The 26,921-nt window shown below is 45.7% G+C and overlaps 1 protein-coding gene across 1 annotated transcript; it reads left to right on the top strand.

The window, feature by feature from the left end:
• The first annotated feature begins 5,641 nt into the window (after window positions 1-5,641).
• Rpn1 (ribophorin I) lies at window positions 5,642-25,508 on the top strand. The gene is made up of 10 exons (XM_020179551.2): window positions 5,642-5,937; window positions 9,085-9,149; window positions 10,570-10,876; window positions 13,263-13,472; window positions 14,736-14,928; window positions 19,476-19,575; window positions 20,668-20,806; window positions 21,002-21,121; window positions 23,611-23,856; window positions 24,939-25,508. Exons 1-10 carry the CDS (start codon window positions 5,680-5,682, stop codon window positions 25,119-25,121), a joined length of 1,821 nt encoding a protein of 606 aa, XP_020035140.1. The 5' UTR covers window positions 5,642-5,679; the 3' UTR covers window positions 25,122-25,508.
• Window positions 25,509-26,921: the final 1,413 nt, after the last annotated feature.

Raw genomic sequence — 26,921 nt, 5'->3', positions numbered from 1 at the left:
TCTGCCTCCCAAATAGCTAAGGTTACAGGTGTAGAATTTTTGTTTTATGTTTTGTTATTTTATTTTATTGTAGTTCTGGGGTTTGAACTCAGTTGGGGCTTCATGCTTGCAAAGCAAGTGCTCTACCACTTGAACTACATGTCCAGTCCATCTTGCTCTGGTTATTTTGGAGACGGAGGTCTCAGGAACTACTTGCTCAGGCCTTGAGCCTCGATCCTCCTGATCTCTGCCTCCTGAGCCACTTGGCTGGTTCTTTTCTTTCCTTTTCTTTTTTTTTCCAGTACAGGGCTTGAACTCAGGGCCTCATGCTTGCTAGGCAAGTGCTCTACCACTTGAGCCACTCTGCCAGTCCTTGTTTTGTGTTGGATATTTTTGATAGGGTCTCACAAACTATTTGCACAGGCTGGCCTCAAACATCTATTCTCCTAATCTCTGCCTCAGGAGTAGCTAGGATAATAGCTGTGAGCATCGGTGTCTGGCTTCATGTGTAGGTTATTTATTTTTGGTGGTATGGAGGTTTAAACTCAGGGCCTCTACGCTTGCTAGGCAGGCTCTCTACCACTTGAGCCACGTCCCCAGCCCACATGTAGACTTTTTAGATCCCAAGAATTCCCTAGCTTCCATTTTAAGATGCTTTAGGGCTGGAAGTGGTGGTGCACACTTGTAATCCCAGCTACTTGGAGGTAGAGGATAGAGGAGGCTAAATAGTTTGAGGCCTGACTTGGCAAAGGTAGTGAGCCTGTATTCCAAACATACACACAAAAAACCCAGTAGGACTGGGATCACAGGTCAAGTGATAGAGCACTTGCTTAGCAAGCATGAGGCCCTGAGTTCAATCCCCAATACCCCCCCAAAAAAAAAAATTGTTTCAACAAATACTTCTGGGGCAGGCTATTCATCGTGGGTGAGCTGAATCAGGTCAGGTCCAGACAAACCAGTGAGTGGGATTTTCCAGGAAACGACCAGCCAGTCAGATAATGAGATACCTGAGTACTGAGCTGGGGAGAAAGCCCTCTGTTGTGTCCCCTGCAGAGGGTGCTAGGCTGCTTTCCACCAGGATTGCCAGTCTCTTGCTTTTCAAGGTCTCACAGGTTGAGAGAGAGATGGGACTAGGCTAGTGAAAATATCAGGTATGGTGCACACCTGTAATCCCAGCACTTGGGAGGCCGAGGCAGGAGGATCAAGAGTTTGAGGTCAGTCTGGGCTATACAGTGAGAGCCCACATCAAAAAAAAAGAACAAAAAACCCCCTACAACAAGGCTGGATGCAGTGGATGGCTTCTGTAATCCCAGCTACTCAGGAAGCAGAGATAAGGAGGATTGTAGTTTGAGGCTGGCCCAGGTGAAAAGTTATCCAGGCCCCATCTCAATCAATAAGCCTGGCATGGTGGTAAATGCCTGTGATCTCAGCTACACAGGAGGCCATAGATAAGAGGATCAAGAAGGTGTAGGAGGTCCTGTCGGGGGCAAGCCCCGGGCAAAAACGTAAGAACCTACCAGAAAAAGTAACTAAAAGCAAAACAGGTTTGGGGGGTGCCTCAAATGGTAGAGCACCTGCCTATTAAGCTCAAGGCTCTTTGAGTTCAAATCCTAGTACCAACAAACAAAGAAACCAAAGAAATAAAAAACAAAACCATCCACCACTAAAATCATTGCTCTTAATGAAATTCAGCTGTTTTTCTTATTCAGCAACTGCTTTCTGGTTACAATCGTTTGGTCAATTTTCAGAGTTCTGGAAACATCAATGTTGCCCATGCCTACTGGTGTTCTCCTTGCACATGGAGCAGAGGACTGTGGGTGGGCCTCCTTTACCATTTCTGCTGAAGTAGGCTGATCCTGTTGTGTTTACCTAGCTTCTCTTTTTTTTAATTTATTATTTTTTTTCTCTTACCTAGCCTCTCTTGATAGGTGACCATGCAGGATGTCTTCACTTTGGTCATTACAAGCAAAGCTTCAGTGAACATTCTTGTCTATGTAGCTGGGGCCCATGTGCTTGCATCTCTTGGGTGTATGTTTAGAAGTGGAATTGCATTTCCCTAATAATGACACCGTGTACGTTTTCATCTGCTGTAGTTTTGATCTTAAATGTCCTCCAAAGGCCCACGTGTTGAATAAACATGGAACCCCCGGATGGGCGCTGTGAGGATATGGTATGACCCTTAAGAGGTGGAGCCTAGTGGGAGATCATTAGATCACTAATGGTGTGCCCTTAACAAGGGACAGTGGGACCCAGTGCTTCTTCTTCATTTCTTTTGCTTCCTGCCATTAGGTGAGCAGTTGTGCTCTGCCTCGTGCTCCCAACATGATGTACTGCCCTGTGGCAATACACAGTGCAACTCCACTCCCAAAGCAACAGGGCCACCTGATCATGGACTGCAGCCTCTGAAACTGTGAGCCAAAGCCAACCTTTCCTCTTTGTAAGTTGATCATCTCGGGAATTTTTTATAGTAGAGAACTGACTAATGTATCATCCATATTGGCTATTTGTATATTTAATTAATTAATGTATTTATTTACTTACAGTGCTGGTGATTGAACCCAAGGCTTTGCAAATGCTAAGCATAAGTCTACCACTGAGCACATCCCAGCCTCTTGATGATACTAGGCAAGCACTGTAACACTGAGCTACATTCCCAACCCCTCCACACTTTTTTTTTTTTTTATAAAATTAGATCCAAATTTTATTAAGGTTTTCAAATTACATACCTCCACACTCTTAATGGTAACTTCATCTTTTAACTTTAAATTTGAATTTTGGATTTATAGAAGAGTTGAAAAAACTAGTGAAAATTTCTCTCTAAACTTGGACCATCAGTCTTCACAACTGCCAGTTTGTCCCTGGCTTCCTTCCCCAGCTTTGCCTTGGTGACATCTTATATAGTAAGAGAAAACAAGATGGGCATATTTTTTCTTTCTTTCTTTTTTAGGGACAGGATCTTGCTATGTAGTCCAGGCTGGTCTAGAATTCGAGATCCGTCTGCCTCTGCCTCCTGAGTGCTGAGATTACAAGTGTATACCATCTTGCCTGGCTCTCAGCATACTTTTTAAAAAAGAGGTTCAAACAGTAAGTAGTTTAGACTTTGTGGGTCATATAGTCTGTTTTGCAACCATACAACTTTTGCTTTTGTAGTCTGGAAGTAGTTATAAACCACATCTAAATGAATGGGTGTGATTGTGTTCCAATAAAACTTTATTTACAGAAACAGCTCTCTGGCCTGCAGGTGGTAATTTTGATTCCTACTCTGTAGGGAAGAAGCAAGCTCTTTCCTCCCCCTCCTCTTCTCTCAGTAGTTCGAGTGGTTTTGTCCCCTCCAAAAATCTATGTTGAAACTTAATCCTCCAAGCAACAGTATTGGGAGGTGTCACTTTGAGAAGTGACTGGGTCATGAGGGTTCTGCCCTCATGGGTGAGACTGGAAGCCTTTATAAAAGGACTTGGTATAGCTTCTGTCATGTGAGCCCTGGCATTCCTCTCTCAGAGGACACAGCATCAGGGCACCCTCTTGGTAGTACATAGCAGCTCTCACCAGACAGCTCTCACCTGCCAGTACCTTCACCTTGGACTTCCAGAACTGTGAGAAACGTTTACTATAGAAATTACCCAGGCTTGGGTATTTTGCTAAGGCAAAATAAACAGACCAAGAAAGCTGCCAGGAGTAGCCATCCTGGATGGTGAAATGCAAACTACCGAGTTAAGCAATCATGTTGAAGGAACCTAGGTTCCTGAGTTTCACAGTTTTTATATGAGAAGAAATAAGCACCCTTCTGGTTTGACCTACTGTTTAGGGGTTTGTAATGCCAGCTGATACTGCGTATTACTGTCACTTGCCACCCAGAGCTTTGACTCAATAGGAACTTGGATGTGAAGAATGCTCTTCCAAGCATGGGTGACCAGCTCAGTGTACCATTTCTTTCCTGTGATGTATGGTGAGCTCTTTCTTTCTCAAATTGGGGAATCCCAAGGGGGCTTCACTGATTTGCTGGTAGGAGGAAGAGCTGTTGTCACATACATGGAAACTTCCTGCACCACAGACCCTGTGGGCGTCACCAAGGGGAAGGGCTGAGTCAGTCTCTAAAGAAAGGCAGGTGCACGGGAGTTGGTTATTTGGTGGGATGTCTCATTTGGTTTGTCTGTGTTTAAGGTTGTGTTGGGCTGTTGTTAGAAACATCTTTAAGATATTGGGGTATCATGAGAGAGACAATACTACTCAGAAGTCAACAGACAAGGCAATATTTACTTCTGCAGAAGGGTGCACACCAGAAGTCTAGGAGGCACGCACACTGGGTGGAAGGTCTGCAGGGGTTTTTTCTGACGCCATGCTGTCCCTCTTCTGCCCCTGGATTGGGCAGGTTTTGAGATCACAGTCTATGTGGTTGGCTAATAAGAAAGGGGCCAGGTTGGGAAGGGACTTTGGGAACAAAGAAGTTTAAAAGTTCAGGAAGCAATAACAGTTTTTGGTTATCGGCTCTGGATACAGGGCATCTAGCAGAATTCTTGCCCTGGCCCAACTGAGGATAACAACCCTTTGCTCTTAACAGAAACTTTTATGAATTTAAGCAGAGTCCATGAAGCGATGTATGGGAAGCAAGTTACTGAAAGAGGTGCTCAAGTTGCTTTTGCTGAAAAGCACTGACTCCTTACTTGAGCCCACAAATTAAACACAGAAAAAGCTTGGCATCACCTCTGTCTCCATTTATTGTCTGCCTTTGCGCTAAGCCATTCTCTTTAGTCACTTTGCGATCACCTTGGATTCCAGAAAGGACGGACGGATCTGATAATCTCTTTATGACAATGAACTGGAGCCACCCGGAGCTGCCACCCTCCCAGTGAGGACAGTTATCCCAAAATCTTCTCAAACAGGAACCAGATCACTCCTCCAGGTGGTAACTTCCAAAACTGGACCAGACCACCTGCCTGACCAAGGCTGCTCAGCCAGTCTCGACTACAGCTGTGACCGAGACTGTCCGTGTATACCCTCGTCCCCCGCCCCAGTTCTTCTATTTAACCCCACAGCTCATGCCTGTACGGAAGATGGCTGAGCTGGGCTCGGCGCTCCCGGCGCCTCTTCCACGGCGTGCCCCTCCTTTCTGCCTTCCCCAGGCCTCTCTATTTGGCGCGTAGGGGCGGGTGGAATCTCAGGAGTTTGGGCCTTGGGTCCAAAAGACCCAAGTGACAAAAGACCCGACCGAGGCCGATCTCACTCTGCAGTTCCCGCCGTCCCCGCCATTCCTTCTTGAGGGCCATGCCGCAGGTGCCCCATGTCAGGCCCGCCGTTAGCCCGCGCGGTCCAGGCGGCGCTGACTGGGCTCGACATGTAAACCCACGCTTCCCCATTCAGTTACTGTTTTAGGGAGACGGCTGGAGACCCTGCGAGGGGCCTGCTTCTGCTGAAGCTTTTTCCGCTAACCTCAGCATGCATCGGCGGATGTTGGAGAAAGCAAACTTTCACCTTCTGTCTGGTCTCGGGGAGCGGAGCCCAGAGTTACTGCGGGAGGAGAGGGAAGGCAAGAGCGAGCATATCGCGGCCGCGCTCTCGGCTTTGCAGTCAGGCGCCTGCGGCCGCCCGGTTACCCTGGAGACGGGGTCCTTCCTAGCCTGGCGCCGCCATCTTTGGCTCCGGTCAGCCAATGAGGGGCTGCGCCGTGGCGGGGGCGGGGCCGGCGCTCAGCTCGGTCAGGTCATGGAGGCGCCCGCCGCCGGTGTGCTCCTGCTCCTGTGTCTCGGGGCCTGGGCCCCGGCGCTGAGCGCCGCCTCCTCGGAGGCGCCACCGCTCGTCAACGAGGACGTGAAGCGGACGGTGGACCTCAGCAGCCACCTGGCCAAGGTGACCGCCGAGGTGGTCCTGGCGCACCCGGGCGGCGGCTCCGCGCCGCGAGCCTTCTTCCTTCTGGCCCTGGAGCCCGAGCTCGAGTCGCGGCTGGCGCACCTCGGCGTGCAGGTGAGTGCGAGCCCTGCCCCTCTCGGCCTGTGGGGACCCGGAGCTCGGGCAGCTGGGTGCGGCCGGCGGGAGGTCGGGGCGCGGGGCGGCGGGGAGCCCGGGTCCGCCGGGAGCCGGCGCCCGCAGCTTGTCCGCGGTCCGCGCCCGCCGGGGACACGTCAGCACCAAGTCCCCGGCGCGGGCCGCCGCCCACGTGGCAGCTCCCGGAGCCCCCGGCGACCCTCTCTCGGGTCGGGCTGTCCCACGGGCCGCTCTGGTGACCTCCCGCCGGCGATCGCGTCCTCGCCTTGCAGCGGCGGGCGCCAGACTTCTTAGGCGTGGACGCGGTAGCCCTGGCGGGAGACGAATACGTGAGTTACAATTCATTTCACTCCCGCAGTTCGCGGCTTGATGGTGGTAGGCGCGGCCCTGGGAATCCGAGGCCATCAGAAACGTAACAGGTTTCTGGCGCTCACGTTTGCAATCGTCTGAAATCCCTGCTAACCTAACACCTCCGGTTAGTGTAAAGCTCCTGCAAGCAATAGGAGCCTTTCTTGCTGTACAGAAAGGTGAAGTCCCTCTTCCTCCCCCTACTGCTTCTCATTCTTGCACCTCAGCAGTAAATGGCTCCGAGGTTTGACCTATATCCTTGCAGGCTTTACGTGAACACATTTCAGCTCTTAAGGAAACAATGTGGCTTTGGACTCGAGGGATGTCCACATGCAGAGGTTTGCTTTTATTGTCACTTCAATTAAACTATTCATTAAGTGATTACCCAATTACTTGTTGCGAGGAGACTAGTCATTACAGTGTCACCCCGAAAGCACAGCTTATTCTCTGAATGTGGAGCTATAAAGATGGGTTTGTAGAGAGGGTTCTGAAATGATTCCTGTTCCCTTGTATGCCTTGCCCACAGTGGAAGGTTTACGGGAAGGTGGGGCAAACTTTATTCCACTGTGGGCTGCCACCTTTGAATGTTTTTACTGCTAAATCCCATTCTTTGTAAAAGTCAGGCATGCAGTCTTCTTACAGAATGCTTAAGAATCTGGAGACTTAATTTATGTCTTTAAGTTTTGTTTTCTCTGAACTTTACTGAGGTGTAGTTGGTGCACAGAACTGCAGATAATTAATGATACGATTTGATGAGTTTGGACATGTACAGCATCATCACATTCCAGGTGACCTCCGTCACCTCCAGTTTCCTTTCGCCCCCTAGAGCTTTTTGTGTGTGGGGAAAGACACTTACAGAAAATCTACCTTGAGTCAGGCATGATAGGTGTTTTAAGTACATTTTCACTTAGCCCTCCGGATAAGTACATTTTCCTTTAATCCTCACAGCAGACAGGTGAGGTGTTGGTGTTCTCATGTAGGTGAGGAGTCTAGTCCGGGAGGCTTTTCACCCTGCAGATGAGGTTTCCCAGTGAGGCCTAAACCAGGGCTCTACTTTTCCCACTTTGTCTGTGAGGTAGGGTTGTGTTGAGCATAGGGCTGTATTTGTGTCACCAGATTTATTCACAATCACGAAGTAATTCTGTAGACTCGGAGAGAGACCAGTTAGGTGTATGTGCTGTATTACGCCCCTTATCCTGATGGGAAACACTGGATGATAAACTTAGCAAAGAAAGTGAAGTTTTTTTCGATGGATTACCTTGAACCCACGCAGAATAGGAGCTGGTAGGAGGGACTGTGTGATGATTGGCTAGGAGCTAACGGACCGTCTTTTTATTTTTATTTTAGTTTTTTTTTTTTTGTGGGACTGGGGTTTGAACTCATGGCTTCACACTTGCAAAGCAGGTGCTGTACAGTTTGAGCTACACTTCCAGCCCATTTTGTTCTGGTTGTTTTGGAGATGGTGTCTTGAGAACTTTTTGCCTGAGCTAGTTTCCAACGACCCTCCTCCCAATTTCAGCCTCTCAAGTACCTAGAGTTCTAGGCTCACGCCACCAGCACCTGGTTTGATGCCCTCCCCCTCCCCCTGCTTTTTTTTTTATTTTTTAATCACAAAAGACCCTTATTTTTTTCTCTCACTTGGATCCTGTATTTTGCCTCTCATCTTTTATTAAGTAATAATGAATGTTTTTTATTATGCCAAATCAACTTGTATATTAAAGAGAGTTTCTAATAAGTACAGGTATTCTAAAATGTTACCTTTGTGTAAGATTCTAGTCAAAGTAATGCAGTTTGTCATTTACTTAGCCTGTACTTTATTGAAGATGATTATACAAATACATCTTAGGCTAAATGTGTAGGTCAGTGGTGAAGTACATAGGACCCTGGTTCAAGTCTCATCATCACACACAAAATTTCTCTTTATAGCTTTGTGTACCCTACTGGGAATCACTGCTTCAGTACTAAAAAAAAAGGTTCTAAATTTTTGTGTGTGTGCAAGGTTGGGTTGTTAAAGAGATCTGTGTTACATACATACATGTCGCTTATAGTCTGCTTCACACTCTTATGGTTCAAGATGTCTGCTCTTTCTCAGGAAGCTTCTGCAGCCTGCTGAGTAAACATCCTGTTATCCTGTGGCAGTGAAGGAAGAGTAAAGGACTGAGGGCTCTTGGTTCCTTCTCCCTAAGGGCTTTTGCTACTGTTATTTCCTGGGAGTAAAAACAGTCTGGATCATGGATGGGACTTTTGTATCATTAAATGCTATTTATATACTGTGCTTTTGTATATTTGAATGTAAGGAAGAATGTGTTGAAAAAGAAGATTCAAGCTTTGGGGAGGTGTATTTGGAAATTAATCTTTGTATGTATGATTTGATCGTTCAGGAAAATGAGATGTGTTTGTAGAGCTATTCTGTTCAACAGTAAGTCTTTGACAATGATCTTATAGCTCAGATAAAAAAAATTGTTGGTGCTGGAAGGTTAGTTCAGTGGTAAAAGGCTTGCCTAGCATACCTTGTTGACTCAAAAATTAGAAACCAAAAGATATAAAAAAGAACCTGGCGCTGGTGGCTCACACCTGTAATCCTAGCTACTTGGGAGCAGGGATTAGGAGCATCTTGGTTCAAAGCCAGCTCAGGCAAATAGTTTGTGAGATCCTGTCTCAAAAATACCCAACACAAAAAGGGCTAGTGGAGTGGCTTAAGGTGTAGTACCAAGCCTTGGTACTGCAATTAAAAAAAAAAAAGATATAAAAAAGAATAACTGCTTTTTTCTGTTACAGGTAAAGGGAGAAGACGAGGAAGAGAACAATCTGGAAGTTCGAGAAACCAAAGTTAAGGGTAAAAGGTAAGCTAACACACTATTGGAGAGGTGTTTCTAAAGCAAGATTGGCCAGATATTTGGGACAGGGTAGTGAGACATCAGAAAATTCCTGAGGTTTCTGGTTCAGCTGGTTAGATGGTAGTGCTTTTAACTGAGGCAGGGAGTTGGGTCTTGGATGGTTCGGGTGTTGACTTGCCTAAAGCTGAGTTGAGAGCTCAGGCATTGGAGGAAAGTGAGAGGCAGATTTGAGACTTGGGGCCAAGAACTTCTCCCTTGGCTTTGAGGGGAGATGTAGAACTTAGTGTATTTTGAGTGTATTTAGTGTGTGGTGTGAGTTCTGTAGGGTCATACAAGAAAAGTCATCCATGTTCTAATCTTTGAGGACAAATTCCATGGGAGCATGTTAAAACGCCTTCAGTTTTTTAAGGTTTTTGTGTCTAATAGAAATCTGTTTCCTGGCTTAGAAAATTTAATTTAGAGTGATAGAGTTAGTAATACCTTGTAAATTTTAATAATTTCCAGGCTTTTTTTTTTTTTTTTTTTTTTGAGGTACTGGGGTTTAAACTAGAATTCAAGGCCTCACGCTTGCTAGGCAGGTGCTTTTTTTTTTTTTTTTGGAGGTAGGATCTCTCGAACTGTTTGCCTGGGCTGTCTTTGAACTTTGATCCTCCTGATCTCAGATCTCAGCCTTCTGAGTAGCTAGGATTATAGGTGTAAATCATCACCACCTGGCTTTTTTTTTTTTTTTTTTTTTTTTTGGGTGGGACTGGGATTTGAACTCAAAGCTTGACACTTGGGAAGCATGCACTTTGTGCTTGAAGCACACTTCCAGTTCTATCTTTGTTCTCTTTAAAATGCCATTTTTTTCTGATTGTGAGAACAATGCAGACTTACAGAACAGCAGTGTTCTCCTACCTTGAGACAGTTACCATTAACATTTTGTTACACTGTTATGTATTAAAAAATGGAATTGGGACCATGGTGCCGCTTAGGGGTAGAACATGGGCCTAGCATTCCTGAGGCCCCAGGCTCCATCCCCTGCACCACACACAAAGAAAACCCCAAAACACAAAAAATAAAACCAAAGTAGAATCCTGCTTGGTCATTTATACAGTTGGTTCCATTTCTGGCATTTTGTGCACTTCTTTCTCCATTAATATAAGTATGGGATCCAGGCATATCTGTAATGGTGCTGATACTCCACTGTGTGGCTCTGCTGAAATGTTTTTAACCCTGCTTTAGGTTGTTTTACATTCTTTGCTATTATAAACAAACCTGAGGTGATCATCCAGACATTTGTCTTAGAAAACTTACATTGATAGGTTAATGGTGAGCTCTTGAAGGTAATAGCTTTTCTGTTGAGCACAGAACTTTGCTGTGACTTTGAACTGCTAGCTTTGTTTTTAGTCTCCTTGATCTTTCTTAATTCTCCTTCTTTTTTCAGTGGGAGATTCTTCACTGTCAAGCTCCCAGTTGCTCTTGATCCTGGGGCCAAGATTTCAGTCATTGTGGAGGCGGTCTATACCCATGTGCTTCAGCCATATCCAACCCAGATAACCCAGTCAGAGAAACAGTTCGTGGTTTTTGAAGGGAACCATTACTTCTATTCTCCCTACCCAACAAAGACCCAGACCATGCGTGTGAAACTTGCCTCTCGAAATGTGGAGAGCTACACCAAGCTGGGGAACCCCACACGCTCTGAGGATCTGCTGGATTACGGACCTTTCAGAGATATACCTGCCTATAGTCAGGTAGGTGGCATTCAGCTCAGACGCCTGCTGCAGAGACTGTCTTGCAGAGTGATCCCTGCTGATGGGCTTGGATGGTGTTGGGGTTGGTAGAAGAAGTTGTTTTTAACCTGCTATGAAGTGGCCCTTGGGTCATCCTCCTCTTGAGAGCCCAGACAGAGGCTGGGCAGCATTTGGGGAGTGGGAGTCGGGGCAGATGGAAGCATGGTGTTGGCGGGTAATAAGGGGACAGGATGACAAACTGTGGTATGACTGAGGTAGGTGTCCAGGGCCTTGGGGTTGGGACTTGTCGGAAGAGGGAGCGGTTCAGACTGCTTTTGTTGTTGTGGAAAATTTCCGAGATGAAAGTAAACTGACACACCCATCACTTCGATTCTGTGGTTATCATGTTACCATGTTTGCTTCAGCTATCCTGTTTTTGTTTTTTTTTTCTCTGCTGGAGTCTTCTTTTTCTTCTCTTCTTATGGGGCTGGGATCAAACCCAGGACCTCACATGCTCCGCTACTGAGCTGCTGAGCCCCGGCTCCCATGTGATTGTATTATTAATATGGATACTGTATAACGTTTGAAGTACCACAGAATTCTTTTTAAGTTAGAATATTTTCTACACATTCCTGCATTACAATATTACCTTTGTGAACCATTTTAGTGGCTGAACACTGATTTCTGTATTACAAGTTATCTGCAAAGTTGTTGTGCATGGACAGCTAGTCTTTTTTTTCTGTTTAACATTATAATATACACCTCTTTTTACATATAACTATATATTCTCAGGGTAGATTTTTCTGAATTTTAAATTTTCTGTTTTTTTTTTTTTAATTATTGTTCTGGGGTACATTGTGACATCTACAAAAGTTCTTACAATGTATCATAGTTAAATTCACCCCCTCCATCATTCTCCTTTTATACCCCCTCTCTGAATTTAAAATTCAAATCAAAACATGAACATTTTATACGTCAGGCATGGTGGTGGATGCCTGTGATCCCAGCACTCAGATGCTGAGGCAGGAGGATTGTGAGTTCAAGACCAGACTGGGGTGAGAGGGGAGGTGGCACAAACAGTCATGTAAGTAAATTATAAAAGGAGAAAGAAAAAAGAAGAAGAAAGACCAGCCTGGGTTGTATAGTGAGACTCTTACTCAAAAAAATTAATTTTTTTTCGGTACTGAAGTTTGAACTCAGGGCCTCACACTTGCTAGACAGTTGCTCGAACATTTGAGCCACTCTGCCAGCCATTAAAAAAAAATATATTAAAAAGCAATTTTCAAAGCTTATTGTAGAAATTTGGAATGTAAAAACTCCCAAAGAAAACGTGAAAGTAATCTGTAATTTGGCTTCCCACCTGTGTTGATTTCTTGTTTTCTTTTTTCTTTTTTAAAATTTTTTCCAGTACTGAGTTTGAACTTAGGGCCTTGTACTTGCTAGGCTAGGTAGGTGCTCTACCACTTGAGCTAGGCCCTCAGTCCTTTTTGCTTTAGTTATTTTTGGGATAGGTCTTGGTTTTTGCTCAGGCTGGCCTAGATGACAATCCTCCTATTTATGCTTCCCACATAGCTGGGGTAGTGCAGCTGTGATGACAGGTGCACATCACCACTCCCAGCTATTGGTTGAGACAGGGTCTTGCAAACTTTTTGCCTGCACTGGCTTGGAACCATGATCTTCCTGATCTTCTCCCACCAAGTATCAAGCAGTATAGGCATGAGCTACCACGCCCAGCTTTTCTTTATATTGTTGGTTTTTGTTGTTGTTTTTGCTGTGCTGGGGTTGGAACTTAGGCCTCCTGCATGGTAGGCAGGTGCTCTGCCACTGTATTATTTCCCCCACCAGCCCATCTTATATTCTTATTATAAGATGATAAGTAAAGTGTGCACGTTTTCACTTTTAAAATACAAGAAGTGTGCCTATTGGAACTTAGACAATTTTTTGTATCCTGTTTTTCTAATGGACTTTTTTTTTCTGCCTTAGTGATACTGAGGTTTGAACTCAGGGCCTCATACTTGCTAGGCAGTATGCTTTACCACTTAAGCCACTTGACCAGCCATCCAGTGAACATCCAATGAATGTTTATTTCCACATGTCAGCAAAAGGTCGTAGTATGCCATTTTAAAATGTTGCATATAGCCAGGTGTGGTGGCACATGTCTGTAATACTAGCAGCACTCAGGAGGCTGCATGAGAATTGCAAATTTAAGGCCAGCCTGTGCTGCAAAGCAAAACCTGTCTCAAAAAAAAAAAAAAAAGAATTATATTTAGTAGTTAATTACATACATTAGATACTTCATAATTAAACTATTATGTTGACGTACAGATTGTCTCCAGCAAATTTGACTTAACTGCTGTTTACTTCTCTTTTGCCAAGACTTTGAATTGCTTGTTTCCTTCCTCTCTAGGATACTTTTAAAGTACACTACGAAAACAACAGCCCTTTCTTGACCATCACCAGCATGACCCGTGTCATTGAGGTCTCTCACTGGGGTAATATTGCTGTGGAAGAAAATGTGGACTTGAAGCACACGGGGGCTGTGCTCAAGGGGCCTTTCTCGCGTTACGATTACCAGAGGCAGCCAGACAGTGGGATATCCTCCATCCGTTCTTTCAAGGTATGGACGTTGTGGGTAACTGACTGTCAGTCTGCTCTGTCTCTTGATTTTTGACACTAGCCAAATATAGATAGCTGTGTGGGATTAACTGATGGTCAAGTAATTGGTTGATGGTGTTAATCAAAAAATGTTCCCCTCTGTGCGCTCAGTGACCTTTCCTAGTCAGCTGTGGGATCTCCTGAGCCCTTGGTCCTGCCCCAGTGTTTTAAGCATTGTTAAAAATGTCTGGGTCTCCATGAAGCTCTACTATACCCAGGCTTCCAGGAAATCTGTGCAGGAATGGGGTTGATGAGCTTCATCATTGATAAGATTAGGGTGCTGGTAAAAGAAGTAAAGCTTTTAAAGTCTCAGGTCCTGCACTTGCACCTGCTCATGGTCATCATTAACTGGCTCACCCAACTCTGCCTGTAAATTGAAGTAAGCTTCCTTTGATGGAAACTTGAATATTACTATACACCTATAGGAGAACCATTAACTGTGTGGCATGAATAAAGTTTATCTGTGAGATGAAAAAAAAAGTTCATTTCTACAAGTAGCTTTGTTTTTGAGATAGGGACTCTACACAGCCTAGGCTGGTCTAGAATTTGCTATGTATGTAGCCTAGGCTGTCTGATCTTGATCCTCGTGCCTCACCTTCCCAAGTGCTGGGATTACAGGCATGCATCTCCATGTCTGCCTCCAACAGAGAAAGGAGAAACAGTCATAGTTTTACCCCCTATACACTATATTGCTGACATTTTCATGTATTTCTTTTTCCTAATGCTGTTTTAAAGAGCATTTAATGAAACTTCATAGTTTTGTGTCCTTTTTTATGTCTTAAAAGTGAAATCTTACAAATGTTTTCACATATATACATATTACAGAAGGCTCTCTAAGTGAACACAAATTTTACATTTCCCCTCCTCATTATTATCAAATATGAGGGAGGGAGATCCTTTCCATAAACCATGCACCTAGTAATTAATTTGATGTAATTTCTTCCATCTGTAGTTTGTTTCTTTGCAGAATAACTTGCATGCATGTTTGTTTTTATCTGTTAAGCCATGAATATTCACAGAAGCATTGGGAAATGTCTTAGTTATTTACTGTTTAAAAGAATGTCTCCTTGGTGTCCTTGATTGAGAAGTAGATGTGATTTCTAGAAATTCTGAAACCTCAGGGGAAGTTAGGCTAGATGCAGTGAGGATCCTGGAGCAGTTTCCTCCTCTCGGCTAGTCTCATGCAGAGCTCCCCACAGCCTCTCTACCGGCTACTGTGTTGCAGACCATCCTCCCTGCTGCAGCCCAGGATGTTTACTACCGGGATGAGATTGGCAATGTTTCCACCAGTCACTTGCTCATTTTGGATGACTCTGTGGAGATGGAGATCCGGCCTCGCTTCCCTCTGTTCGGTGGCTGGAAGACACATTACATCGTTGGCTACAACCTCCCAAGCTACGAGTACCTCTACAATCTAGGTGAGTCTTCGTGCAACAGAGTGGAATTTGTAGGGGAGAAGACTGACTTTTTCTGTAATCTCATAATTACCAGCCCTTCTTGTCATTTTTAGGAAGGCTGAGATGCCAGGAACACCTTTTATGGGTTGGTATAAATTACTGTTGTGAAAGTGCTTGCATCTGGTAATCGGTTCAAACAGCGCAGTAAAAATTCTCTTTGTACACCCAGTTCAACCATTAGACAGAGCTGATTAAATTTTTAAGTGGTTTTTAACTTGAGGATTTTATTTTTTGGCGGAGGGTAGCTGGAGGTTGAACTCAGGACCTTGTATTTGCTAGGCAGGCACCCTACTGCTTGAGCCACACTCTCAGCCTTGAGTTTTTTTAAAAAATTTCTTTATTTTTAAAATTTTTGTGGTGGGGACTGAACCCAGGCTTCTCATGTCTTAAGGGAAGAACTCTACCTCTGAGCCACACCCTAGTCATTAACTTGGGTTACTAAAAAATAAAGAAAAATTTAGAGAATAAGAAACAGTTTGCCAGGTGCTGGTGGCTCATACCTGTAATCCTAGCTACTCAGGAGGCAGAGATTAGGAGGTCAAAGCCAGCTTGGGCAGACAGTTGTGAGACCCTATCTAGAAAAAATCCTTCACAAAAAAGGGCTGGTGGAGTGGCTCAAGGTGTAAGCCATGAGTTCAAACCCCAGTACTGAAAGAAAAAAAAAAACAGTTTTGGACTGGGGGGTGTGGCTCAAATGGTATAGAGCCTGCTTTGCAAGCAGGAGGCCCTGAATTGCAACCCAATCCCACACCAAGCAAATGTACTATAAGAATATCTTGGGGCTTGTTTTGTTTTGTTTTGTTTTTTGTTTGTTTATTTTGGTGGCATTGGAGTTTGAACTCAGGACCTCATGCTTGCTAGGCAAGCATCTATCACTTGAGCTACACTCCAGGCCTAAGAGGAATATCCGTAACCACCACCTAGATCAAGAAGTCAAAATTGAGTAGCTATGCATGGTGGTATATGCCTGTCATCCCAGCTATATAAGGGGGTGAGGTGGGAGGATCACATGAGCCCCGGAGGCTGATGCCAGTCTGTGCAGCATCGTGAGAAGCTGTATCAAAAAACAACAACAACAAAAAGCCAGCATGGTGGTGCATGCCAGCACCAGGGAGGCTGAGACAGAATTGGAAGTTCTAGTCTGGGCTGTATAGCAAGACCCTTTCTCAAAAAACCCAAAATTTGCTAGCTACTCAAAAGGCTGTCCATGTATCTTTTCCTTCCCCAGAAAAAAATAAGTATCCTAATTTGTAGTTACCACTTTTTTAAATTCAGTTTTATCCTCTGTGTATGTACCATTCTCTAGGTACTATTTATATTTTGCCCTTTTAAGAAATACTCAGTTTGTCTTGGTCTCTTAATGTTTAGTTTTTGTTTCTGTCTGTGTTCTTTACAATTTGTCTAATTTTGCTTGGTGCACTCAGGGTTCAGTGAGTATCCTCCTCTGCCTTTTATATTTCTTGCAAATTAGCAACTGTCCCTGGAGACTTGTTCAGACTCAGGCTGGAGGGTGGTAGGTGTCCTCTGGCTAGAAGGTGCACGTGGTGTGTGCTGTCTTCTTTGTGGTGCTCAGCTCCTAGGCATCACGTGGTACTGGTGCCTGCAAGTCACGGCTCTAATTGTAGCATGTTTTTTTCATTTATTAGATAGAGCTGAATGAGACACCTCCCCTCATCTACTTCCCTTTAGTTCCCCGGATTGCAGTTAATGCAGGAAAGGCAGAATAAATGCTCTTACTTATTAGGTGACTAAATAGTGTTTTTCTTGTTTTTAATTTAATTAAATTATTATTAGTTTGTTGTGCTGGATTTGAACCCAGGGCATTGTAAATTTCTAGGCGAGTGCTGCACTCTAGCCTGAGTTTTTTTTTGTAATTATTATTTACTTAACATTTAAACATTTTGTTGTTTAACTCATTCCTCTGCAGTTGCTGTTGTAATTGATGCTCATACTATAATGTCTTCAGCCAGTAGGCTCCTTTTCAAATTAAATTTTGAATCTTCGTGACATTACCCTCATCTTGTTTAGATTCCTCCCTGTCTTATGGACAGACATTTCTGGTCTGCTCTGTACTAAGGATCAGCCATTTCCCCAAGGAGCTCTGGTTTCATCTAGTGGAGAGTGATATTTTAAGGCCAAAAGAAGAGAACTAGTGATGCTTGGTTAATTTTATACTCGGCAGTTATGTCACATGTATGAGTTCAGTCGCGTTTTGCTTGTATTTTAAATTTATCTAATTTCATATTGAAAATCTTGGTTCTGAAGAACACAGGGTGACAGAATTACAACGTTCCATTATTTTGTTGCACAACTCACTCAGAATTTTTGTTAAAAACAAATGTCTTCACAAGCTACCCCTTCTTTTTGGTGTGCTGTATGCACAGCATGGGAACAGGCGGCCATTTGTAGTAACTTGGCCCTTTCAGATTCTAGCCTTGGTTCTCCAGCTCGGGATGTGTTGAATCCCACCCTCAGCGATGGGCACCTCTTGCCATTTTGGTTGTCTGAAGCTCACTTTCAAACATGTTCCTCAGGAGGGGCTGTTGTTTGCCTTGTTTTGTTTCTTTTTCTTTTCGCTGTGCTGGGGATGATACCCCAGGCTTGTGCATGCTGGACAAGCGCTGACCACTGAGCCATAAGCGAAACCCAGGATATACCTTTTACACTTAAAAGTTGCCTTTGCTGAATATGAAATTCCTGACTTAACATTTCTTTCCTTAAGTATCTTAAATACATTACTTCTTTTTTTATTATTATTGTACCCTGGGGGTACATTGTGACATCTACAAAAGTTCTTACTATGTATCATAGTTAAACTCAGCCATCCATCATTCTTCTTTACCTACAAACCCCCCATTCCTGGAATAGCATCAGCAGGTCTCATTTTTCCATTTTCATACATGAGTACATAATATTTCCTATATTGTTTCTTTGAAGCGCAATAAATAGTTCTGTCAGAGCGCCTGATAATCTGATCGCACCCTCATTTGTCCCTTGCTCTTTTTTATTCTCTTTTTAGAGTCTGGCATTTTAGTAGATCTTAGCTTGGCAACACCTGTCTGGGTTTGCATTATGCTCTCAGTTTGGAGTTTCAAACCATATTAGAAGTTTTTTCCTTTGAAAACTATTATTTCTGTGTTGGGTCTTATCTTCCATACATGACACTTTCTCCTGAATCTTTTCCTTCTTTGTAATTGGTCTTTTGACAGGTGCCGGAGGCTCACGCTTGTAATTGTAGCTACTTACAAGGCTGTGATTAGGAAGATTTGAGGTTCAAGGCCAGCTTGGGCAAACAGTTCTTGAGCCCCCATCTCCAAAATAACCTGAGCATAATGGACTGGAGGTGTGGTTGAAGCAGTAGAGTACCTGCTTTGCAAGCATGAAGCCCTGAGTTCATTCAAACCCTAGTCCCACCAAAAAAATAAATACATAAAATAAAATTGTTCTTTCACCTTCTAGTTACCATAAGGCATTATGTTTGTTTCTTAACTCTATTTAGCCTTTTTAAGATGCTTCTTTTATTTCTAGATTTTTTTTCCCCTGACTTCTAACAATCAGTTTTTAAATTCTGGTTTATATTGTTCTTTCATGACTTGTCATTTCCTTAATGTCTTGGCTAGTTTGGGGATAGTGGGAGCAGTTTATGTTGGGGTTGTGGGTGCCTCTTTCTGGCATGCATTCGTTGTTTTCTTGGAGTGTTTTCTGTTAGTGACATCCTTATGTCACTTCTGTTAAGTAGGCACTCTCACCCTTCTCTGTTGCTTGTTTCTAGTGTGAAGTTTAAGATAGTCTTTATGACTTCCCGGATTTCTGCTGCTATAGAGTGATATCCAGGAACATGTAGCTTGCCTTCTGAACCTTCCCTGCCTCTGGGTTTCCCAGTGGCTCTGTTGTCCCTGCCAGATTCCATTTTGATTCTACTTAGTTTCTCTTCAGGGTAGGCTCTCTGGTGGGCCTTTCCCAGCTCTCAGGGACTCGACTGCCCAGACTTGAGGGCCTCTGCAGGCCTGGCTCATTTGCCCACTAAGCAGGCACATGACTCCATGGGGTTTCAACTGCTCTCCTCCCTTTGGCCTGTCTTGGTCTCTGGGGGACACCTGTTGTCAGCTCTTGGGGTTCTTCTCTCCTCAGGCCCGCAGGTCACCCTGTTGCTTCCCTCTGCTTTCTCCCTCACAGACACTGGTAATGTTCAGGGCTCGTGGCTGTTAATGTTTTGTCCACTCTGACCTTTGTTGTGGGGATTATAGAGATACATTGCTGCTGCCTAGTTTGTTGTAAATGTGGCCTATGTCTTTTTGGTTTTGTTGTCAGTTGCTCTGTCTTTGTGGGAATTGGAGAAGATTGAAAAGCTGTGCTGCCACCACTTGTCTCCTAGCATCTTTTGATCCATGAGCTTTAGATGGTATCTCCTTTGTCCCTGGTGTGTGGAGACTGCCCTACCCTCTGCTTTCCCCATTTCCTGTCCCATTTTCTGTTCACACCGCCGCCTGTATTTGCTCATTCTTCAGGTGACCAGTATGCACTGAAGATGAGGTTTGTGGACCACGTGTTTGATGAGCAAGTAATAGATTCTCTGACGGTGAAGATCATCTTGCCCGAGGGGGCCAAGTGAGTGTGAACATCCTCTCCTCTGCACCCATTTCTCCAGCGGCGCCTCCTGCCATCTCAAGGGGACCCGTGTCTGGGGGTTCAGACTAGGTGCCAAGAAACATCTAGGGAACTTCTGGCTGAAAGTTAAAAAGAAAAGTTAGACTTAGGGGAGGGCACAAAATTTATCTGTGAAATCTTTTGAAAAGATGCCTTCGTGAAACAGGCACAATATCCAAAGTTGCTTCAACAACCACAGTGATGGGGTGATAGCAGCAGGAAGGAATGTAAAGGCAAGATAACCAGGTGGACCTGCAGCTGTGGCTCCACTCTGTCCTGGGCTTGTTAGACCACATTCAGAAAGTGGGATCTGGTTCTGTAAACAAACAGGAGGAACTGTCCTTGGTCAGTTTGAGCAGAGTGGACTGCTTGGTGGGAAAGGGATAGCTCATAAATGACAGCATAAGTTGAAGAACCACACTTTGGAAAGGAAGGAGCCAGGGTACCTGCACAGTGCACTTGGTGGGAACGCTTGGGCACTCACAGAGTCACCTGTCTTTGTCCTGAGTGAAAGGACCTGCTTGCAGTCTTGGTGTGACTTCACTTTAGATTGAGATTCATGTCGCTGTGCGTCCTCTTGTCACCAAAAGAAGAGGTGCACCTTGATTTTTTTCAGAGGCGTAGTTCCTCCAATCATAACTGAACTAGGGTATGCTGTTTAATAGGAGAGGGGACAGTAGGCTGGGGCAGGTGAGCAGTACATGTGCACTAGCCCTGTAGGAGGCTATCCTTTGTGTGACGAGGAAGCATTTGGAATGACTCCCAATGGACGCTTGAAGTCACTGAGACTCTGACTGGGTGGGATATGCTGGAGAGCTGTGTCGACTGGGTGACCCCGAGGGGTGGGGCTGGTATTTGGGAGTACCTGACGGGGGCACCTTGTTGTTGCACAGATGTTCAGTCTCATACTTAAGGCTTTCTGCAGTGGGTTGGCCGGCTCAAGAAGGTGGAGGAGTGTGAACATAATGATCCTGGACAGCCCCTTAGTCTTGGAATTCTGCAATCTGTCAGTATAGATAGCTTGAGGCTACAATGAATTTCCTCTGCCTCCAGGAACATCCAAGTTGACAGTCCCTATGAAATCAGCCGTGCCCCAGATGAGCTGCACTACACCTACCTGGACACTTTTGGCCGCCCTGTTATTGTTGCCTATAAGAAAAATCTGGTTGAACAGCACATTCAGGACATTGTGGTGAGTGACTCCACTGTCCTGCCTTCCATGTCTCCCCAGGCCGTGGGTCTGGGGCCATAGACTGACCCATCCTTACCCTTGGTCAGCTGCCTGGATGCCTCTGGGGCAGTGGGTGGAAGAGTGGGCCTGCCTGGGCATGTTTGTGCCTCAGGTTCTGGTGTCTTGATGCCACCTGTCTTCCTGGTTCTCTCCCAGGTCCACTACACATTCAACAAGGTGCTGATGCTGCAGGAGCCCCTGCTGGTGGTGGCTGCCTTCTACATCCTGTTCTTCACTGTCATCGTCTATGTGCGCCTGGACTTCTCCATCACCAAGGTGCCCTTGCCACTTTTTTCTTGCCTTTGTTAGTCCATCCTTTGTGACCTCAGTAATGGGTTCCACCACGTGATCTTCGCAGCAAGCCCAGGCCAGGACTCAACCTTACTTTGCCTGTGGCCTCCGCTAATTTTTATTGTTGATACTTTTGTGTGCATGTGGTGCTGGAGATGGAGCCCAGGCCTTGTGCATGCTAGACAAGACCTCTACCATTGAGCCTCTGCCCAGCCCACTGCTTTGTGTTGATGCTTATGGTCATCAGCACGTGGTGTTAAGTCCTTGTGACCTGTCTTGGATGCTCAGGTGAGGTAAGAAAATCATTAAGAGGTTGCTGTGGTTTTTCACCTGTTTTTCTCTCCCCTCCCCTATGGGAGGAGCTTATGGGGAGATGACTTCAGAGTTCAGCAGAAACTGCCAACTGGGCCCTGTCTCTAACTTTCTTTCTTTGGAGTTCTTCACACTGACGAACATACTCCGTGGTTCTTGGCCTTTCCCAGGGCTGCACAGCACTGCATAGAGTCTTCACTCATCCTCTTTGCCCTTTGTCTTTTTTTTTTTTTTTTTTTTTAAGCGGTGCTGGTGTTTGAACTCAGGGCCTCACATAGTGCTCTACCACTGGAACCACTCCAGCTGCTTTTTCTTTCCTTTCTTATTATTACCAACATTGTTTCCTAAGGGCTTTCTACCCTGTGCTAAACACTTAATAGCAGGTGTCATGGTCTGGCAGGAGGGAGTCATCAGGCTCCTCCAGTGAGGCAGCTGTAGCTGGCACTAGGACCAGGGTGGTGAAGGTGACAGCTGCAGGCTGTGGTTTTGGTGGAGCTTAGGGGTGGGGGACCACGATGATGGGACAGCTGTCCTGCAGAGGAGGTGATGGGCAAGAGGGAGGGGTCTCCAGCTGGAAGGGCTGTTTGTGGGACACAGGGAGAGATTTCACCTGTGGGTAGCAACATGGTCCACTCAAGCAAAGGTGTGGACTCTCTGGTCACACAGAGGACCATGGCTGCCTAAGGGCCAGGTAGGTGGCTGGAGACTGCTGGTTAGCCTTGTTACCTTCGCAGAAGCTGACCTGGGTTTATTGTGAACACACTGCTGAAAAGTAAAGAAATTTGTTTGAAATAGTTCCACCTTTGTAAAAATACTCTACACTTAGAGTTAACATTTTCATAGGTATGTATACATGTATATTTTTTTGGCGGCAGGGGTGTTCTCTCATATAACCTTTCTCACCTAACCACAAGTTAGCAGTCATTTCAGCAAATGGCAATGCCGCTAAGATCTGTTAGAACAGCACATGTGGGGCACTGTCCCAGTGGTAATTTCCACTGTTACTTTGTATACACCGGAGCCTAGCTGAGGATCATGCATTGCCTACGGAGGTCAGGTCTCTTTAGTCTCACCTGCTTTCCCTCATTCCTTCCCTCCCGGATACAAGGCACCAGTGTGTATATCCATTTGCTAAATTCTAGAAACATACACAAAATAACCTCAGAACTATAGCACTCATGACACCACCAACGGCAAACCTGCCAGCGAAGTCCAGGGTTTGTCTGCATTTCTTGTGTTGTTAGACTGAAAATGTCTCGTCAAGTATTGTGTCCCAATGTCATTGGGTTGGTTCTTGTGTTTTCCTGCATTGTTCATTCGAAGTGTGTTTCTGTTTGACTTTGTTCTAGTTTTCCTCCACCATTGTTAATATTTAGGTTATAATATGACAGGCTCTAAATTCAAAATTCTACCTTTTCCACTTCCTACCATGTGGGTAACTACCTTCATCAGCTCCTGAATAGCTAGCTTGATTTTTTTTTTTTTAACACTGAAACCTTTTATTTATTTTTTTGTGAGACTGAGGTTTAAACTCAGGACTGCACCCTTACCAAACAGGAGCTCTAACACTTGAGCCACACCTCCAGTCCATTTTTCTTTGGTTATTTTGGAGATGGGAGGGGGGTGGGTCTCACAATCTATTTGCCCAGGCTGGCCTCAAACCATGATCCTTCTTATCTTAGCTTCTCAAGTAGTAGCTAGAATTATAGGCATGAGCCACCGGGGCCCGGCCCCTTGAAGGTTTTAAGAAGGAGCAAGATGTAGTAAGCCACCTTCACTTGGAGCTGAAGTCTGTTCATGGTACACTCTAGCATTACTGTCCTTCCTTGTGCTACCCTGTCAGCCTTGCAGAACTGCTAAGCGGTGTCTGCTTCTTATGTATGTCCCCATTTCTGCCTCTTGTGTCTGGTCCTGATTGAGTGTAAGTATGGGTTTGATTGTGCCTTTCTAAGAAGGTGACTTCTTGTTTGGACTCCTGGTAGCAGTGAGTGTCCTTTGGGAGGTAGGTCAAAGTGGGCTCACACCTGAGTGTTGGGGCTGACAGAGTGGCTCAAGTGATAGAGCACCTGCCTAGCAATCAGGAAGCCCTGACTTCAAATCTCAGTACTGCCAAAAAGTAAAAAGCTGAGCATTGTTTGACGTGGTGTCTCTTCCTTCTTCAGGATCCGGCTGCAGAAGCCAGGATGAAGGTTGCCTGCATTACAGAGCAAGTCTTGACCCTGGTCAACAAGAGAATAGGCCTATACCGTCACTTTGATGAGACCATCAATAGGTACAAGCAGTCCCGGGACCTCTCCACCCTCAACAGTGGCAAGAAGAGCCTGGAGACTGAGCACAAGGCTGTAACCAGTGAGATTGCGGCACTGCAGTCCAGGCTGAAGACCGAGGGCTCCGATCTGTGTGACAGAGTGAGTGTCTGCCGTGTGGAATAACTCGGCTTGTGGCCTCCATGCCCCACTCTTGGGGGTTGTAGCCAGTTGTTGAGAGCATCCGCGCTGCTCTGCCCAGGCCCAATGCCATGTAGCTGTCTGCTTCCTTGCCTACTGAGGGCTGAGAGCGTAGGCAGTGTAGGCTTGTGTGGTGCCAGCACTTGTGGGGGAACAAGAAAACACCAGACTTCAGAATCAGGGATTCAAACTCAGGCTTGCATTTATACTTTGTAACCTTGGGCACATGACCTACCTTGTGTGCCTCATTTCCCCCATCTGTAAAATAGCAGTATTAGACCCTTGAAGTGGAGTGTGAAAGAAAGTGGTGCACATCAATGCTTTTTTAGCACCTGTCCTCTCTGTGGAGGAAGGCGTAACTTCTGACAGAGGTGCCCCTCACAGTGCCTGACCACATCCCTCTCCTCACCCTGTTCTAATTTCTTCATAGCACCTCCCGCTCTCTGTAACTGTCTTCAAGTGCCAGCTTTGTGAGGACAAAGTACCTTGTCTGTTTTTAATTACTATTACTGGAGCCTGACACTGCCTGGCACTCTCTCTCTCATGGTCTGTTGAAAGTTGAGTGAACATAAATAACTGTTGATGTTCTGCCTGGCACACAGTAGGTGTGGGAATGGTTTAGTCTGGCTGTCAGCCTCCCACGTCACCCATTGGTCTTTTGCTTAACTGAATCCCTGGACCCAGTTGCTCAGCTGCAGGGAAAGGAAAGACACTCACCAAGGACAACTGTGTGCCAGGGCGCCATGGCAGGTGTTTCCACGTGCTTTCACCCTCAGTCCTCTTCCAGATGAGGCCCAGAGATGGTGAGCGGCTTGCTTGTCAGGTCAGAGCTTGGCAGAGCAGACCTTGTAGGTAGTGACTCTGGCAATTGAAGTCAGCCTTTCTCCTCTAGACATCACTCATTTGACCTGGGAGGTGTGCTCGTGGCTGTGTCAGGGGCAGGTCTATGGACCTCTGAGTCAGTGGGCCTGGGCCAACAGTAGAGCTTGCTGACTGTGGTGGGAGGCCTGCTCTTAATCCTACCCTGCTCTTGTCTTGGTCAGGTGAGTGAAATGCAGAAGCTGGACGCACAGGTGAAGGAGCTGGTGCTGAAGTCAGCAGTGGAAGCTGAGCGGCTAGTGGCCGGCAAGCTCAAGAAAGACACGTACATTGAGAATGAGAAGCTCATCTCAGGAAAGCGCCAAGAGCTGGTCACCAAGATTGACCACATCCTGGATGCCCTGTAACCTGCCGGGTCATTCTCAGGCATTAACCAACTGCCTGCACTTGAGAGGGCAGAAGGCGAGTGGAGGGAGGTGGCACAGGTTGATAGGCAGAGGACCCTCAGGAAGAGAGGCCAGGGCCTGCTGTTGCCCTACCAATAGCTGTCTCTTGTCCCTTGTTGGTCTTTCTGTTGTTTTTAAGTTTTAAAAAATCCCATAAAAATCAAACATCTTTGTGTTTTGAACAAAGACATTCAGTAGTCAGTTGTTTATTATTTTTTCTGAAGCCTATCTTGGGTATTTTTTTCAGGGCTTATAAGCCTTCTAATTTCCTAATTGGTTAATTTGTGAGTTTTTTTGTTTGTTTTTTTAAAGTGTGTGTGACCAAATGAAAATAAAGAAGGGACTGAACATTTGCTTTTTTTTCTGTTGAAAAATCTCTCCTACCTTAATTCTTATGCTTGGGGACAGTGCTTTTATCCATTAAATAGTGGGTTTGCTCCTCAAGTGAGTTTGCAAGGCATGTGTGATTTATGCTTTACATGTCAGAACAGTGGTGTATTCCAGTAGTGGTGTATCTATATGATAGAGCTTATCATAGCACATCAGAGTGAAGCAAATTCCTGACTCCAAACTGATTCCACCCAGTGAGGAAGAAAGGTAGCAGTCGTCCAGTGGGACAGACTGAAGTTACTGAACTTAGACTGAGTGGGGGCGGGAGGTGGGATCCGAGTTCCTGGAGTGGTGTAGGTGGAAGGGTGCATAGCTCCAGGCAGCAGGCACTGTGTGTGCAGAGATCCTGGAGTGTTCGTGACGGGGCCGCAGAGGTGGAGAAGCCAGAATTAGATCTGTACCACTCTGGCTTTACCCTAAAAGCGAGGGAAGGCCGACCAATGTGTGAAAGACATGCTTAGATTTGTATTTTGGCTGAAGAAAACTGAAGGTCAGAGGTTGGTGTGAGACAAGGCAAGGGCAATAGTACCCATGGGTGCGGTCAGGGATGAGGTGGGAGATGGACGGTGCTAAGAAGGGTTTGTCAGGTGTCCATCTTTACTTAGATGGTTCTGCTCATGGTTAGGTAGCATCTGGGCTATGTGTGAGAAAGCCTTTTATGACCTGACAGACTGGATCAAATTCTGCCTTACCCTCTGCCACTGCTGGAACATGTGGTTACTGGACTAGCTCTGGTAAGGGGGCCTTTGTCTGACATCCTCATGTTAGCAGCTAGGTGCTCATAAATAACCGTAGAAGGTGGGTTATGGAATCAAAGAAAGGCTTACATACCCTTAAATACTGTGGGGTGGGTTGAGGTGATGGTACAGCTGTGCAGAATTGAGCTTTTGTCTGAGAAGGTAAGGTGGTACCTGGGACATCCAGGTGGGAGGGTCCACAGGCAGGTCAGGGCTGAAGTTCAAAGGAGAGGGTGTCTGGAAGTGACAAATGGCCCTTGGCACAAAGATGGCTATGCAACTGGAGTGGAAGCTGTGGGTGCGAGTTCTGGGGAAGGATGTGGAGTAAGGAAAGACCCAGGGCCTGGTGTGGTGGTGGGTGCCTGTAGTCCCAGCTAGCTGGAGGCTGAGACTCGCCAGGACAGCAGTCACAAGAGAATGAGAAGAGAGTATGAGGACTCGAAAGGCAGTGGCCATGAGGAGGGGGACACTGTTAACGGCTTAGAAAGATCAACAGCAGTGCGCAGATGCTGCTGGCATTTGGAAGTGCAACACTGCAACCACCCACTGGGGACCTGGGCCTGGACGGAAACGAGGCCTGCCCTGCACGGTGGAAGGCGCAGGTGTCCACGGAAGATCCGGGGGAGAAGGGCCT

Source organism: Castor canadensis, chromosome 10, assembly GCF_047511655.1.
Source record: "Castor canadensis chromosome 10, mCasCan1.hap1v2, whole genome shotgun sequence".
Classification (NCBI taxonomy): Eukaryota; Metazoa; Chordata; class Mammalia; order Rodentia; family Castoridae; genus Castor; species Castor canadensis.
This window is presented reverse-complemented; position numbering and strand designations above follow the sequence as displayed.

Coding starts and splice junctions, on each gene's coding strand:
- Rpn1 (XM_020179551.2), top strand. CDS start 5,680: ATGGAGGCGCCCGCCGCCGGTGTGCTCCTGCTCCTGTGTCTCGGGGCC. Junction 14,929..19,475: donor CGAGTACCTCTACAATCTAG/GTGAGTCTTCGT, acceptor CTCATTCTTCAG/GTGACCAGTATGCACTGAAG. Junction 21,122..23,610: donor TGGACTTCTCCATCACCAAG/GTGCCCTTGCCA, acceptor TTCCTTCTTCAG/GATCCGGCTGCAGAAGCCAG.